This window comes from Dromiciops gliroides, chromosome 5, assembly GCF_019393635.1.
Source record: "Dromiciops gliroides isolate mDroGli1 chromosome 5, mDroGli1.pri, whole genome shotgun sequence".
Taxonomy (NCBI): Eukaryota; Metazoa; Chordata; class Mammalia; order Microbiotheria; family Microbiotheriidae; genus Dromiciops; species Dromiciops gliroides.
The window spans coordinates 203,675,072-203,692,763 of NC_057865.1; the positions used below are offsets into that span (position 1 = coordinate 203,675,072).

At 40.9% G+C, this 17,692-nt stretch overlaps 1 protein-coding gene across 13 annotated transcripts in view; it reads right to left on the bottom strand.

Moving 5' to 3' along the window:
* Nucleotides 1-17,692, bottom strand: part of MICAL3 (microtubule associated monooxygenase, calponin and LIM domain containing 3) — a 283,173-nt gene that overhangs the window by 113,485 nt on the left and 151,996 nt on the right. For 12 of the 13 annotated variants that reach the window (XM_043966729.1, XM_043966726.1, XM_043966734.1 and 9 more), the window contains 3 exons: nt 14,628-14,814; nt 3,815-3,903; nt 2,315-2,402 (listed from right to left, as the gene is read on the bottom strand). In XM_043966729.1, the coding sequence (XP_043822664.1) occupies nt 2,315-2,402; nt 3,815-3,903; nt 14,628-14,814 (364 nt within the window). Of the gene's footprint in view, nt 1-2,314; nt 2,403-3,814; nt 3,904-14,627; nt 14,815-15,466; nt 15,575-17,692 lie in introns of all 13 variants that reach the window. The other variant, XM_043966737.1, reaches the window with a different exon arrangement.

The window sequence follows — 17,692 nt, forward strand, 5'->3', positions numbered from 1 at the left end:
ACTGAATCATTTAAAGGTGTTATATCTAATGATTTATAGTGTCTTCTGAATGGAAACATTAAAGAAAATACATATATTTTAGCACCACATAGTACCTTTAAAAAACAGATAATTTCCTAGGGCAGTGGTCTCCAAAGTAGAGTGTGTAGAGGTCCACTAGGGTGCAGAAAAGTTAGAATTTCTATTTATTTTTCAATTAAAAATAAGAAGTTAGTTTTACCAATATTTACTATACAGATTAATAATGGAACCCTCAAAATGGGTTTATATGTCAGAGTCATGTGTCACATATAGTGGCATCCTCACTTATTTTGTTTTCAATGTATTGTGACTTATTGCACTGTACTCAGGCCTGGTTAAGAAGATTTATAAATTATGTCAATTATTTTAAACTAAACTAACCCTCACAAGATAGACTTCTTTGGTTTGAAAATATTCCTGTAAAGAAACCACAGGTTTAAAATAATTCTAATAATGCAAAAGCAAACAAGAAAATGTCAGAGTTAATTATTTCTCACAGAACAAGCTCTTCGCCAACCATGATCCAGAAACCAAAATCAGATGGGGCAAAAAGGAAATATACTATGATACGGTCAGGAATCATCTGAATTTAAAATTCAGTTCAACTCTTTGCAAAGATATCCTTGTGAGTTTAGTGCCTCCATATTTTTTCACTGATACTAAACAAATCTCTCCTCTGGAAGCCTCCTAGACTGATGAGTATGTGAGATTAGAAGTTACTTTTTTTTTCCTTTTTTAACTCAGTCAAACATATATTCAAGGATCCAAGGAAAAAGGGTCTGTGGAGATTCCTTCCTAGTTTCCCCCCCATGGAAATAAAATCTTCCTTGATATCTCATAAATGTCAACTGTGAAGAGCTATCAATACTCTAGCTATCAGAGAAGAGGGCATCAAAGACTGCTACAGGTTAAATACTATTACTGACACTATATAAAACGTTGGTCTCACAGGGATAGTGAAAGAAAATCTTTACTAGATTTATAGAATGGGCACAGATGATACAAGAAGCCAAGACTGTGGCCTGGCTCAATATACCACTCACCTACCCTTGCCATTCTTACCCAACCTACAGCCAGGAGCACATGCTAGCTTCCACAGAATTATTTCTTTAGACTTTGAGGTGCAGGAAGCAGTCACCTCTGGGAAGATACTGTTTAAAGCTTGTGACTGGATAGCTGCAGAGCAGGGCAAGTCTTTTCTCTTTTCACTCTGTCATCTTCATTAGCAACTAGCTCACAGTCCTGAACATTTGCTAATATCACACTCTTGTTTTAAATCCCAATTTCCTAGTAAAAATCTAAAGCCTTTTTCCCCCCTTTGAAAACCATGTATTCTTAAATGGTTGCTTGGAAGATATTTTTTTAAAAAGAGGGAAATATGAAATTAAATCCCTTATATGCAAACTTGGTCCCAACCTTTATACATACAAGAAAAAGCAATCTTAAGAATAAAACCATATGCTTTCAATAACAGGTTATTTATCCAAAGACAACCTTTCTTCCTTTCTTGCATATGATTTTACAACCTTTCATCATGTCCATTCCAGTCGCCCTTACCATACCATTCCCCTTAGCACTGGGTAAAGTAAGTACCTTTTAAGGTAAAGAAGTGGCACTAACATGCATGCTGATATTGTTAGGGATGGTCAATGAAAGATACTCAGCAATTAAAGGAAGAAGTACAATTGACCACCAAAGTAGACAAGAATTGGGTGTGTTTTTTAACAGTTAGAAACCAAATTCAGCATCAGCGTCTTATCCAGACACTTAATGAAAGGATGGGGACAGAGGAATCTCTAGCATTTAAATGAGGACAAAGAATTCCAGATTGTGAGGCTTCTCAGTTCCAAAAGAATATGTCAATAGGGTCCCAAATGGCCAGCTATTATGTATCTCCAGATTGACCTGGGGTCAATGACAGGAGAAATCTGTTTTGTAGCCCTCTGTATGCCTGGAGGAGACCTGCACAATTTCCCTGATGAGATGGAAGGAGTCAGGCCCCAGAACTATTTTAGCAGCAGTTTCTAATACCACTCCAAACTGCTTCTCTATGGGCTAGCAGCCTGCCAGTGAAATTCCCCCACAATCTGTATAAGTAATATGTATAGTACATAGAGAAAGGGGACTGCAAAAGCAAGCAGCTGACACATGAAAAAGGAGTCCAAAGGGTTTTGGGCTACCTGGTGCCCAAGCGAGGAAATGGTGCTTTGGAGTTGATGGCTCATCCCCCTGGCCTTGTCATAGAGGCCAAGGGAGTATTGCACCACCCAGCCAAACAAGGAAGCGAGGCTACCTGGAGTCCTCTCCACTGAGCTGCCGGTAGAGTTGGATCGTCCAGTTCTGTCTGCTGTGGTGCCGTCCTGCAGGGCTCCTTTAGTCTCCTAGGAAAGGAGGAAAGGGTAAGAAAGTCAACAGGTTACAGTTATAGATTCAATTAAAGAGCAACAACAAGTTTCAAAGGGGATCCCTACAAGGACAATGGAGCCTGGAAAGTTGGTTTACCTTTAACTATTCCTCCAACCTCTGTCTGGTACTATGTTTCACTGTTGTGGGATTTCTCCACAACTGGTGATACACATGCCCTTAATACATCAGACTCTAAAAATCAGTGGATAAGATATTTTATGATCTGGGCCATATTTATCCTGGATGTGGCCAGGAGTCAAATTCTAGCCTTATCTAAGCTTTCTCTACATTAACAATGATGACAGCTAGGATCACATCTCAGACCTGCACACTGCTTAAAAGTTCACAAGCTCCTGGGGCAGCTAGGTGGTGCAGTGGATAGAGCACCGGCCCTGGAGTCAGGAGGACCTGAGTTCAAATCCGGCCTCACACACTTAACACTTACTAGCTGTGTGACCCTGGGCAAGTCACTTAACCCCAATTGCCTCACTAAAAAAAAAAAAAAAAAGTTCACAAGCTCCTTCCCTCAATATAACCCTAAGAGATAAACAGCGATTATGAATTTTATCTCCGTTTCACAGATGAGAAAATTGAGGCTTACTGAGATTTAATTAAGTACCTTGCCCAGGATCATACAAGTTGGAATATAGGAGTCAGGATACAAAGCCAGATGCTTTCTGACTACTCATGCTATGTAATCTATTTCAGTGAGTGAAATGTATTTTATGAACAGGACTGAGGGAGGTAACGGGACAAGTTACTGTTGAAAATAAAGCAAAACAAAAAACAAAACCCAAGACCAAATAGTGGCTTTCAGTAAGCTACTGATGCCCTAAGTGAATTGGAATCCATAGGATAAGGATGGTTAAAAGGACTAATGAAAAATATTTAACTCGTGTCTCTTCTCCCCTTAGGCATGTCTGAGTAAGACAAAGAGGAGGAATGAGACCTTCTGAAATGTGACCCCAGTGCTATTCCTCATCTTATCAGAAGTGGAGAAGAAACTGCAAAGCAACATGAGTTCTACTGTATGTCACATAAATACTATCAAGGGGACTAAAGCTGGAAAGACTGGCATACCCATCTAATCTCCAAACCTTGTCTATATGGTGAGACTTACAGAACCCAAATAAAGCACAGACTCCCTTGGAAAACCTGTTTTTTAACTTTCTTTAACTAACCCTGGGTCCCTTTGATAGGGACCGTCTCTGCTAGGCTTTCATGAAGTTCCTGTCCTTCCTTAAAAGTTGCATATGATTTTACAACAGCTATTCTAGTTCTACAATATTAAAGAAGCTATTATTTTCTTCACCCCACCCCCAAATGGTACTCAATGGTTCTCTTCCTCCCACCTTTCAATACCCAATGAAGTAAAAGTAGATGTTACCTTCCCAGACAGAGAAGCCGCTGCTGGTCTCTTCCTCTGTGCATATCCAGAAAGTCGATAACAGTAGTGAGGTTTACAGTAGAATTTACCTGTGGGCAGTATGAAATAAGGAAAGAAATAAACCAAATTGTTACTGACTTGAGATCTGTTCTACTCTTTTTCCAGACGGTCCTGCTTCTCTTTTATCTGTGCATACCCACTCAGATCCCTAGACTCCCAACCGGTCCCTATAAGCCAATGCAAGCTAGTCTTTCCCTTTCTGACTGAAGCTGGGGCCTATTTCATTTGGCATCTGAAAGTCACTGAACCAAATCCCAATCAGCTCCCAGAACAGAGATGCGGGGCTTGCCTGGCATCATCTACAAACAAAGCAGTAGTGTATAAAGAACAAAGATTGGATCACATGAAAAGCTGGAAGTTGCATTTCTGGGGAAAGCAGTAATGAATATAACTAAAAGGATGGGGGATGGAGACTGAGGGTGTGGGACAGGGCTAAGCATGAATGCTGAAAGAGCCATTTTCAGAGAAGCTGATAGTGCCTGAGGCTCCTCAAAAAGTGAGAAAGTGAATTTTCTGGAACAGATTAGTGCTTCATTAGGGTTCTGCCCTTTGGCCTCTTCAAAGGCAGAAGTTATAGGATCTTCCCAAAGGTTCAACAGTCCCACAACCTGCACACTCCTAGAAACAGTCCTTGAAAAAGACATGATATAAACTGGGTATCTTCCCTTAAAAATGTTTTCTTCTCAAAGCCAAAATGAGATAACCTAAAAAACGTGGAGAAACAAAAATGGACTGGAAAGCCTTATTTATTTATTTTTGGGTCTGTCTCTTTTTACCTGTTACCTGCTCCTTTCTTTTCCTTCAGAGAGCTCCTCTTTCCCTGACCCCCAAACAGGTCTACCGGGAGGGGAGGGGAGCATACTTTATAGGAACTTTATAGTTAGGTTTAAAAAGTATTCATGCCCATAGAATATTTTCCCAGCTCACAAATTTTCCACTAGTTCTTGCCAGCTCAAATAGTGTCACAGAGATGATGCATCTGTTGTCAGGGACCATTAGTAGTTTAAAAGAATAACAATCTTATAGCTTGTAATTTTTGGTTGTAAATATTTTACTTGGTCATACTAGGACTTCTTCTAGGCCCTGAGCCTCTGCTTATTTGCTTTGACTATGTTAGGGGGAAACATGGATTCCACTTGCAGTTTGGCCATCAGCCTCCTTAATGACGGGGACTAAGTCACTTGACTTCTTTGAAGGTTTGTTAATATTCCCAGAACAATGGAAGGCATGGGAAAAACATACTTGATGATTATGAAGTTTTACAGATACTATTTCCCTCTACTGAACTACTTAATTTTTGTTTTGTTTCTGTTTTTTGAGGGGCAATGAGGGCTAAGTGACTTGCCCAGGGTCACACAGCTAGTAAGTGTCAAGTGTCTGAGGCTGGATTTGAACTCAGGTCCTCCTGAATCCAGGGCCAGTGCTTTATCCACTGTACCACCTAGCTGCCCCCAAACTACTTAATTTTTAAGCATTTATCAAGGGCTTGCCATGTACAAAGAATTGTCCTAGGAGCAGAGACAAAATAGTCCCCACCTTCAAGGACCTTACATTCTACCAGAGACAAGCTACAAGTAGGCAAATAAATACAAGTAAATTTGGGTGAGGAGAGCATTAATAACTAGGGGACTCTTAAGGGGGTAGTACTTCAGCTGAGCCTTGAAGGGAACTAGGGATGCCAAGATTCTTTTTTTTTTTTTTTTTTTTAGTGAGGCAATTGGGGTTAAATGAGTTGCCCAGGGTCACACAGCTAGTAAGTGTTAAGTGTGTGAGGCCGGATTTGAACTCAGGTACTTCTGACTCCAGGGCCGGTGCTCTATCCACTGTGCCACCTAGCTGCCCCATGGGGGATGCCAAGATTCTTTTTTTTTGTTGTTTTTGTTTTTACGGGGCAATGGGGGTTAAGTGACTTGCCCAGGGTCACACAGCTAGTAAGTGTCAAGTGTCTGAGGCCGGATTTGAACTCAGGTACTCCTGAATCCAAGGCCAGTGTTTTATCCACTGTGCCACCTAGCTGCCCCGATGCCAAGATTCTACAGGTGGAATTTCATACCTTTAAGTGTAAGTTAATAAACTGTATTTTGTCAATACATGGGTCAAAAAGGGCATGAGTAGGGGGCAGCTAGGTGGCACAGTGGATAAAACACTGGCCTTGGATTCAGGAGGACCTGAGTTCAAATCCAGCCTCAGATACTTGACACTAGCTGTTTGACCCTGGGCAAGTCACTTAACCCTCACTGCCCTAAAAAAAAAAAAAGGGCATGAGTAGTAATAGTCATAATTTTATCACTTTGCTAATGTAATACCCATCTCTAAAGACTTCAAATACCAGAGTAAAGCTCTTAGAGAGGAGAAAATGGTGCTATAAAAGGGCCAAGAATCTTGCAAAGACCCTACACCTTTCTTGGCAGGATCACTGAAGTTACATTAAAAGTTGGGGGGCGGGGGGGGGGGGAGGGCAGGGAACATAGTCATGGAGCTTTTGCTAGGAGTTCTAGAAGTACTAATGGTAATTCAATCCCAAAGAATCTGCCCTTTTTTTAGCAGCCCATCAACCTGATGGGTCTTTTTCTGGTAAGACTCTTTTAATTTACATTTTCTTCCCCAGAATCTCCATATGAGGAAGCACCATGCTCAATTCAAACCTGGCTTTCCCCAAGACTCCCTGGATGGCTTCTCCACCTTGCCCTCATTATAACACTTTCCCATCTATACACCTTGCTCCATTATTCAATTACTTTTTATGTCTTGTTTCAATGCACATGACTTTTATGTTTACTTGTCTAGCCCTCCCTGCTCTCTTGACCTCCAATCCATTTCTGCCTGTCTGTTAGTCATTTTGAATATCTCAAAACAGATAGCCTGAAGATAGCTTAAACCGAACATGCTCAGCCCTGAGCTCATTATCATCTCCCCACTGATTTTCTTATCCTCCTAACTTCACTGTTACTGTTGGGTACCATTCTCAACTGTCCAGATATCCAGGCTTGCAATCTAGATGTCATTCTATTTCCCCTCACTCTCTTACACCTAATATCCAATCAGTTGCAAGTCTTGTCATTTCTACCTTTGTAACATCACCCCCTTCTCTCCTCTGACTCTGCAACCACTTTGGAGCAAGCCGACATCACCTTAGTAGAAGGTACCTATTGGTGCCTTTGTTACCACAATGCCTAGACTATTACAACAGCTGGTGGGACTGCCTGCCTTGAAGTCTCTCCCCATTCCAAACCATCCTTCATTCAGCCACTCAGCTGTCAAAGGCACCCTCCTAAAACACAGATCTGACCACATCACACCTACCCCTACACCTTCAGCAAACTCCAGTAGTTCTCTATACTTCCAGGATCAAAGAGAACATCTTATATTTGGCTTTCAAAGCCCTGCATAATTTAGCCCCTTCTTACCTTTCCAGTCTTCTTACCCCTTATTCCCTTGCACACACTCTGCAACTTAATGACATTGCACTCCTTGTTGTTCCTCAGACCTGAGACATTCTGTTTCTGACTCCAAGCCTTTTTGATGGCTGTCCCCCATGCCTGGAATGCTCTTCATCCTCACCCTGACTTCAAGTTTCAGCTAAAGTCACACCTTTTGCAAGAAGCCTTTCCCAATCCTTCTTAATCTTGTACTTTCCCTCTGAGACTACCTACAATGTATCCAGTATATCATTTGAACAAGTGTTCATGTTGTCTCCCTTCTTGAAAGCTGGACCTTTTTTTTCTGGCTTTTCTTTGTATCTCTAGCACTTAGCACAATGCCTAATAAATGCTGATTGACTGCTCTTAGTGTTGGGGATACAAAAATGAAAAAGACAGTAACTGCCCTCAAGGAGCTTCTGACCTAACGAAGGGTGACAACACACAAAAGCCTGGGGCCAGGAGGGCTAGAGTAACCTACCCTGCAAGGAGGCATTAAGGAAAATCCAAGAGAGCAGTTGGGTGGGGAATGAAGAGCTGGCCGGCCTGGAATGGCTCCTTAAATGAGGAGGAGGTCATGGCTCTGTCCTTCAATCAGAAGGACAGAGAATACTGATGCAGTATAAGTATCAAGTAAGATGATGAGACAGATTCCTGGTGATGAGGGTCTTGGGGGCATGATGAAGAAGTCCAAAGGAGTGCAGCTAGGTAGGTAATTAATGTCTTCCCCCATTAGAATGTACTTAAGGGCAAGAACCATCTTTCTTTTTGCTTGGATTTGTATCCCCAACACTTTGCATAGTGCTTGGCACATAGTAAACACTTTATAAATGACTATCTGAAAATGTATTCATTAGTACTTCTAGGTCATGAATGAGAAGCCAGGAAAAGATAGCCTAAGTCTTCATATTGATTTTGTATGTGTTCATTAAAGAACCTGAATGATACATATTGTACAAGTAGGGAAAGTATGTTTATAGTTTAAGTAAGTATAGAATTTCTAATTCGTCAAGAAAATAGGTGGTACCTCAAGAGAAGGCCCAAAGACAAAGCAATGCTGTCACTAAGTAGCCTTCTGTTTTAAGTTGTCATGGCCACATTCCAGTGTATGCCTTCTCTCCAGAAACTCCAAACACAGCAACATCCTCAAGACACAATTGTAAGAGTACAGCTGTCCAGATAACAGGGGAAAGACATGACGTACTGTCTAATCTGGAGTTAGTCTTAGGAGTTGGCAACAACTGGAAATGAACTAGCTTTTGGCGAGAGACATAGTAGTTGTTTTATTATTTTTTTTTCCTAAGCAGCCGAGTTCCTTTGAAAAGCTTGGAGCAGAATGGAAGAAAATCAGGGGCATGGGCAAAATGGTGCACCTCTGAAGTACATGTGATTTAGTTCAGTAGTCTGGTATTAACAATGGAGGCAAACTCAGTAACAGAATCTTAGATGGGATGCCCTTTTCATTCAACACAAGTAATCCCATCTAATTTCTAATTAAAAATATACAGTGATAGGGGGCAGCTAGGTGGCGCAGTGGATAAGGCACTAGCCTTGGATTCAGGAGGACCTGAGTTCAAACCCAGCCTCAGATACTTACTAGCTGTGTGACCCTGAGCAAGTCACTTAAACCCCAGTGACCTAAAAAACAAAACAAAACAAAAAACTATACAGTGAGGGGGAAACACTACCTCAAAAAAAAAAAAAAAAAGATGCCCCATTTGATTTGTAGCTACTTCTAATCATGAGAAAGTCCTTCCTGATGCTGAGCCAATATTTTTCTCCTCATATCTTCTACCAACTTGTTCTGGTTCTGCATTGTCCAGGTACATAAAATAATAAAATAAGTACATAAAAGAGTCAGATTTAGAGCTGACCTCAGAAGTCACTGAGTCTAACACCCTCACTTTACAGCTGAAGAAAATGAGAACCCAGAGAGTTTAAGTTAACCTTGCCCAGGGTTACACAGGTAGTAATAAAATTAGAATTTGAAACCAGGATCTTGTGACTCCAAATCTAGCCTCCTTTCCCCTAGAGTCCCAGTCATTCTAAACTATCTAGTCTTTTTCTTTTTTTTTTGCGGGGCAATTGGGGTCAAGTGACTTGCCCAGGGTCACACAGCTAGTAAGTGTTAAGTGTCTGAGGCCGGACCTGAACTCAGGTACTCCTGAATCCAGGGCCGGTGCTCTATCGACTGTGCCATCTAGTTGCCCCTTAGTCTTTTTCAAAATAGGATAGAGTTAGAGCAAATTACTTTAAAATTCCAACCATGTTCTTGATATAAGACTATTGCGTGCAATAATTCCTTAGCAGGAAAACACCCAAAGAAACCCTTCTAGCTACATCTTAACCAAAATCGCACTTCCTTCTTTTTTCACTTGTGTTCAGAAGGAGCAAGCAGTGACTTATTTCCTTAAGATCTTCTCTGAAAACCGGAAGATCCATATTATCGGAGATAAATCAAACTGATGAATGGCCCTCTAAATGAAAGATCCCTGCAGAAAAATAGAGGGAATGAATGCTGCTAGACACTGAAGTCCAAAGGGAGAATTTGCTACTGATAAATGGGGCACTAAAAGCCTTAGGCAAGAGCTCTTCAACAGTGACATGCATGAGTTTCCTTCTAATTCCTCTTTAAACTTGAGGTACCAGCCCAAGGCTGCCATAGGCTATGATGAGGCCAAAGAAAAGAGGTTTATGAACAGAGTCAGAAAGGATCTAAACACATCACTCTTCCCTTCAGAGAAAGAAAGAACCGTTCCTCCCTCCAAAGATTAAGCTTAGGAGACATCAACTATTTCAGCAGCCAGCAAGCAGCCAAAGCCCAAGTCAGCTTGTCCCCAGGCATCATGTTCAGCACCTTCAGGACAAAAAGCAGTTGGCTCTTGGCAGTACTGATAAAGTCACTAACGCTGTCCTGAGTACACAAGGGAATCCAGGCCGAGCTCAGCCACGTTTTGCAGTAGTTCAAATATCTGAAGAACATGTTTCCTTGAGACTTCTCTTATCCATAACAACCCTTTCTAGTTACCATACCTGTACCTCTTTTAGTGAATAGGGACTGGACTTGGAGTCAGAAAAAGCTGGGTTCAAATCCTGCCTCAGATAATTATAAGACACGTGATTAGCCAAATCACTTACGCTTTTTGTGCCTCAACTTCCTCATCTATAGAATGAAAGGACTGGGTTTGAGTGCTTCTAAATATCGCCTCTTTCAGTTCTAAATCTATGATCCTATGTTTTCAGACACATCACTCCGGTTAGGCTGGTCTGCTTATCGAGCTCATCTCTATTGCTATATTTTTGGCTCATTTTATTCAGTCATGTGCCAAGATTTCAATGACAACTTCTTTTAAGAAGCATTCTACAGGGCAGCTAGGTGGCGCAGTGGATAGAGCACTGGCCCTGCATTCAGGAGGACCTGAGTTCAAATCCAGCCTCAGACACTTGACACTCACTAGCCGTGTGACCCTGGGCAAGTCACTTAACCCTCATTGCCCGGCCAAAAAAAAAAAAAAAAAGAAGCATTCTAGGGGGCAGCTAGGTAGTGCAGAGGATAAAGCACAGGCCCTGGACTCAGGAGGACCTGAGTTCAAATCCAGCCTCAGACACTTGACACTAGCTGTGTGACCCTGGGCAAGTCACTTAACCCTCATTGCCCTGCAAAAAAGAAAAAAAAAGAAAAAAGGGAAAAAAAATGCATTCTGACAACTTCACCTCTCACTGACTACTTCCTTCTCAAAATCCTGTACTAATAGCCCTAATAATCTGTGCTTTACTTAATTACATAATCTTGTGTTATTTGCTGTTTCATGTTGGATTCTTAGCTCCCTAAGACTGTTAGCTCCTTAATGGGACTAGATTATTACTGAGGTCCCTTAGAATATGGAGAGTTCATTTTTTCCCCTTTTCCTCTCTTTCACTGCATCTTAGCACAATGTTGGCATATAAGCAGTACAGTCACTTATAGAAATCTGGCCCCTGATTCAAGAAGATCCAAGATCAAATCCAGCCTCATCTGTGTGACCCTGGGCAAGCTGCTTAGCTGCTATTTGCCATGGCTTCTCCATCCATAAAATGGAGATAATAATAACACACACCTCCCAAGATTGTTGTGGGGATCAAATGAGATAATAATTGTAAAGTCCTTAGCACAGTACCTGGCACATGATAAATGCTATATAAATGTTAGCTGCTATCATCACCTCTACTACCACCATCATCGTAGTCACCACCACCACCACCATCATCATCAGTGCTCAGTAAATACCGCTGATTGATTAAAGGAAAAGTTCTATGCTCTGAAAATCTCTTACATGCCAAACCCCACTGTAAGAGGTTACAATGATTTAAAGACAAAAAGACAAGGTCTGAAATGGGATGGGGTGTGGGGGGAACTGCCGAATATCCTATTCTTCTGAGCTATACTTGCTCTCTCTTACTAACTAGTCCCCATTTAGCACATTAACAAATCTAAAAAGTCTTAGAAGCAAATACTACTCTCATGTAAACATTAGGCACTCCAAATTTTCTGGTGTGATAACTAATTATTCTTCTTGGCCCAATTTCTAACCAACCAGCATATTCTCAAATCTGAAATAAATTGAGGCTGAAATCTACTGGTAAAGCCTAAATACCTTCATCCTCAAAGATGATGCTGAACTGTGTCTTCTGTCCTCAGTGACAGGGTAGAGGCAGAAAGGGGATCTGATCAATCAGCAAGCATTTATTTAGTTAAGCACCTATGCCAGACACTGCGATATGTCTTAGAGATACAAATACCAAAACCAAAGCAATTTCTACATTCTAAGAGTGAACCTTCTACCAGACAACAAAAGCATATAAATATAGACAAAATTTAAAAAGTAAATGCAGGGACAACTAGGTGGCGCAGTAGATAGAGCACCAGCCCTGGAGTCAGGAGGACCCGAATTCAAATGCGGCCTTAGACACTTGCCAGCTTACTAGCGGTGTGACCCTAAGCAAGTCACTTAACCCCAATTGCCTCACCCCTCCCGCCAAAATTAGTAAATGCAAAGTTGCTAAATACAAGGTAGTTAGGGATGACACTGGAATTTGGGAGGAATCAGGAAAGTTTTCTTGTAGCAGGGGGTGCTTTTGCTGCATCTTGGTAGATCCATGAGGTAGAGGAGTTAGTATACCCCACACATGGAGAAAAGCAAGTGCAAAAGGCTAGAGATGGAACATGGAAGAAAAGGGAGAAGGCTAGTTTGGCTGGATCTTTTTGTGTGTGTGTGAGGCAATTAGGGTTAAGTGACTTGCCCAGGGTCACACAGCTAGTAAGTGTCAAGTGTCTGAGGCCGGATTTGAATTCAGGTCCTCCTGAATCCAGGGCTAGTGCTCTATCCACTGTGCCACCTAGCTGACCCTTGGCTGGATCTTAGAGTGTGGGAAGAGAAGTAATGTATAAAGTAGCTAAAAAGATCAGATCAATCAGGCGGCTAATCAATCAAACATTTATCAATGAGCATTTATAGTGTTTTCACACACACACACACACACACACACACACACAGTGCTTTATAAGCACATTTATAAGCATTTATATGTGCCCAGCACTGGTTAAGTGCAAGAGATACAAAAGAGGCAAAAAGACAGTTGCTATCATCAAGGAACCACTGGGGAGACAACATGCAAACAAGTATGTACAAATAAGCTATATGCAGGATGAATAGGAAATAACTTACAGATGGAAAGCACTGGAATTAAGATGGGTGAGGTTAAAATTTTGTTTTTATATATATTTTGGAAAATAAAATTCTATTCAAAAAAAAAAAAGAAGAAAGGTGAGGGAGACTTCCTGTAGAAGGTAGGATTTTAGATGGGACTTAAAGGGAGGTCAAAAGTTGGAATGGAGAAAGGACAAATTTGCAGACATTAGGAGACAGAGAAAATGCCCACAGCTGAGAGGTAAGAGTTTGTTGTTCATGGAACATCAAGGAGGACAGTGTCACTGGATTGGAAACTATGTCAGGAAGTGTCAGGAGAGATAGCAAGGGGCTAGGTTAAGAAGGGCCTTTAATGCCAAACAGTGCATTTCGTATTTGCCCCTGGGGGCAATAAGCTTCATAAAACAAAGGAGTTTTGATTTCATTCCAAAGATAATAGGGACCTATGAGGTTTTTTGAGTAAAGGGGATGTGCCAAGATCCTTACTTAAGGAAAAACACTTTGGAAGTTGTGTGAAGAAGGCTAGACTGGAACAAAGAAGACTGGAGGCAGAAAGTCCAGTTAGAAGGCCATTACAATAATCTAGAGGTTGTGACTTTGTGAGCAGAGAAGGGAATGGACGTGAAAGACATTGTAGAGGTAAAAATAGCAAGATCTGGAAAGAGACTGGATATGTGGGCTGAGGGAGCATGAAGAATTGAGATAATGCCATGCTTATGAACTTGAGGAGGCCTGAAGAATGGTGTGGCCTTCGACATAAAAAGGAAAATTTGGAGAAGAGATAGGTTCTGTTCTGGACATATTGAGTTTGAGATGCCTCTGGTTCATCAGGTTTGAAATGTCCGATAGGCGGTTCATGATTCAAGACCAATACAGAAGGCGGCCAGGGATCATTATAGACATCTAAGTCATTTACATAGTGATAATTAATTTGGGGGGGAGGGGGTGACTTGCCAAGGGTCACACAGCTAGTAAGTGTCAAGGGTATGAGGCCAAATTTGAACTCAGGTCCTGAATCCAGGGCCGGTGCTTTATCCAATGCGCCACCTAGCTGCCCCATGATAATGGAAAAAAAAATTTTTTTTAATAATGAAATTTAAAGGAGTCTATGAGGTCACTAAGAGGGGGAATATAAAGAGAGAAAAGGTGTTTTTTTTTTTTTTTAAACATTGGGTCCCCAAATCTCATCCAGGCTAGAAGTACAAAGAGCCACTCATGGGCCTGATCTGATGGCTGATCTGCATGGAAGCTTTGACCTGTGTTTCCAACCTGGTTAATTCACCCCTCCTTAGGCAACTTTGTGGCCTCCCACTCCCAGAATGAAGTTCACTATGTTCATGCTAAACATTGTAAATACTTGATCGGATCAAATGAGATAATTTTGTAAGCACTTAAAATAGTGTCTAGTACATGGTAAGCCTTATATAAATGCTAGTTCTTACCATCATCATCATCATCACCCCAAAGATGCTCAGAACTCCTGAATTCAGGAGATCTGTCTTAGCATCCTCAGTAGCTGTTGTTACAGACACGTGTCCCCATAATCAGTCTCAGGACAGTCTTGAAGGAGACCCATGATCAGGAAGTGCATTATGGATAATGGACTTCTAATGCCCAAGACTGGAGAAGAAAGAAGTTGCTTCTTACCATCCTCAATGTCATATGCGTAGCAAGACAGGCGCAGGGTAGTAGCACAGTATTCGCACTTAAAGCAGCTTCGATGGAAGAACTTCCCTTCAGCACTTAGCCTCTCCATCACATAGACTCGCTTATGGCAGAAATAGCAAATATCACTGCCTCCTATATTCTGGGGGAACTCCTTCTTCAATGAACCCTAGGGGAAACAGGATGGGAAGAAGAAAAAACAAGAGGTCAGAGTCACTGGCTCTTGTGGTTACATCGACTCTAGAAAGGGATATCAGCAGGTGGACACTCTCCTCTGTACCACTAACCAGCCCTAACCAATGAAGTCAGAATGAGAGATGGGGAAATCAAATGATTAGAGCAACATTCAATAGGAATCTCCACTCCCCAAAGACCGAGGAGCATCCCTTCCAACACACTTCACTTTACTATGGAAGTAGTCATTCATGTTCACCGAGGTACAGTAAGTATCATGTCTCTAGCATGTGACAGATGGGTCAAAAATATCAAACGACTGAGGAGGGCAGTCATGAGAGATGTCACTCACTTTCTGATGAACACTCCCATACTTGTGTTCTTTCATGAATTGACATTTGTGAAGAGAAAAACTCTCCTATGACAAGACAACTTAATATTTTCATCACATACATTTTTCATGGATAGGGGTATTTTCAACTTCATATTTACTTAGCAGAGTTCAAATAGCATTAAATTTTAAAAAGTAATCACAACAGGCTTTTGTAGCCTACAGAATCATAAATACATGAGAACAACCAACCAGCTCACTTTACCATAGCTTTATATTATGTCTAAACACACAGTACCCTTGGAACATCTCTTACCAGTTCCTTCTTGTCTAGAAGGGTTTTGGGCTGCTCTTTCCTTTGAAGCTGATTGGCTATCTGCTCAGCCAATGAGCTCACTCCGCCCGTGTACATCTTTATATACTTCTATTGGTTGGAGGACATAAAATAACCAGGAAATTAAGGAAAATGAGAAAACAACAACAAAAAAATAAATTAAGAAGATAGGAAATAAGTTTTTAAAAGATATAAAGTGAGAAAAAGGTGCAACAGACAAACCATGCCAGCAACAGTGCCTAAAAGCAGGATAACTGGGTGGCAAGAAGGGAACAGGTGTCAGTGACAACATAAAAGGCTAATTTTAGCACAACTGTCAAAGAAGCATCAAGAATGATGTTAACTACATTGGAACCCAGTAATCACTCCTTTTGGAAAATTTCAGCACCTGAAGAAGAGATGTACAAAAGATATGAGGGAATAAAAAGGGAATCTAATAACAATGGGAATTATATATAGATGTCAGACAGATGGCTCCACATTTGAGGGTTTCTCTAAATCTAGAATACAGCACTCCTTTCAAGGCTCCTTAAAACCTCTTTCTATATACAGAAAGTAGGTGACAATCTCCAATTATACTCGTGGTGATTTAATACCATCAGTTAAAGCTTGATGGCACTTTACAAGCTTATTTAATCAAACTCCTCTCGTTGTACAAATGAAGAAAGTAAGGCCCAAATAAGTGAAATGATTTTCTCAAGATCAAACAGTGACTGAGTAGCAGTGCCAGATATAGAATAAGAATCCAAGTCTCTTGCTTCCCAGGCCAATATTTTAAAAAACTGTATCACATTCCCTTCTCTTTTGTAGTGGTAGCCTCAGCATCTATTCCAACCTGCAAACACTACCTGTTTTTATCTGGAAGAACCACCCACAACTGATTTCTGCTTATACTCATGAAAAATCAGTGAATCTATCCACGCAACATACTTTCAAAAGCCTCCCTGGCTGGGATGGATATTCTTATTGGATGCTATAGCATATACAACCATGTGTTCAATTAGTTCAAATTTGTGTCTTGGAAAAGTTGGGATATTTTAAGTGTGAAAGAGCATTGAAATAATCTATTATTCTGGGCAAAAACAATGGAACAAATGTAGAAAATGACACCAAATTTTAGCACAAAACAGAAGCTGGTTGGAAGAGCTTCACAGTCTATACAGTCTCAGTTCTGAATGTTTATTTTGTTTTATTGTATGAATGTAGATTGCTGTGCATACTCAGCCTTCTTTTTGTTCAATTCAACCTTCCATGTGGATAACTGCTTAGATCCTGACATATAACGTTACTTAGTCAAATGCTGGAGGTCTTGTCTTTAATTCGAACTCCAAGAGCCATCTAGAAGCAGCTGTCATGCTAAGGTTACTCTTTTTTTTTTTTGGTGAGGCAATTGTGGTTAAGTGACTTGCCCAGGGTTACACAGCCTGTAAGTGTCATGTGTCTGAGGCTGGACTTGAACTCAGGTCCTCCTGAATCTAGGGCCGGTGCTCTATCCACTGCACCACCTAGCTGCCCCAGGTTACTCTTACTTTAGCAAGTTTTTGAAGGGAAAAGAGTGTGTAGTTTGATCGGAGGACCTGAGAGAGCTGAGGGCAAACAAGGGAAGTGGCCATTTTGGGAAAGAACTAATTTTAAAGGTATGAATGCCAGAGTACAACGAGATATCAATAAGAAAGTAATGATCCATGATTTAGTTGGGGAAGTCACTGCAATCTTCAATCTCAACACAGGAGTTTATTTCAAAGGAATGGTGCCATTAACCCATTAATGACTATAATAACCTGACAACATTGTTCCTATTAGAAGTAATGAAAAGTTAATGGCTACCAAATCCAATGTTTTAAAAATTAGAGACAATGGAGAAACTAGGGCCTAGAAAGGACAAAGAACAGATAGAGGTGACAAGGTAGTGCAATAATAAAAATAGAGGTAGTAGATAATCATATTATCTTTCATTCAAGCATAGACCAGAAACCAAAAACATTGGACTAGGAAATTAAGCAAGCTTTCCTCAAAGATTTAGGTCTTTTCAGGTTTGGCCCCAGCTTTAAGATCCTGACCAGTAGCCCCTTCAAGTGATCCCAGTCCAGGGCTGTTCTGGTGCTTCAGCTGGGTTCATTTCAATAGCAGCATTTCTGGGGAAGTGGTAGAAACTCGATTGCTATTTGCCAATTTTCTTCACTTTGTTGTTATGAAACTGTTAAAACT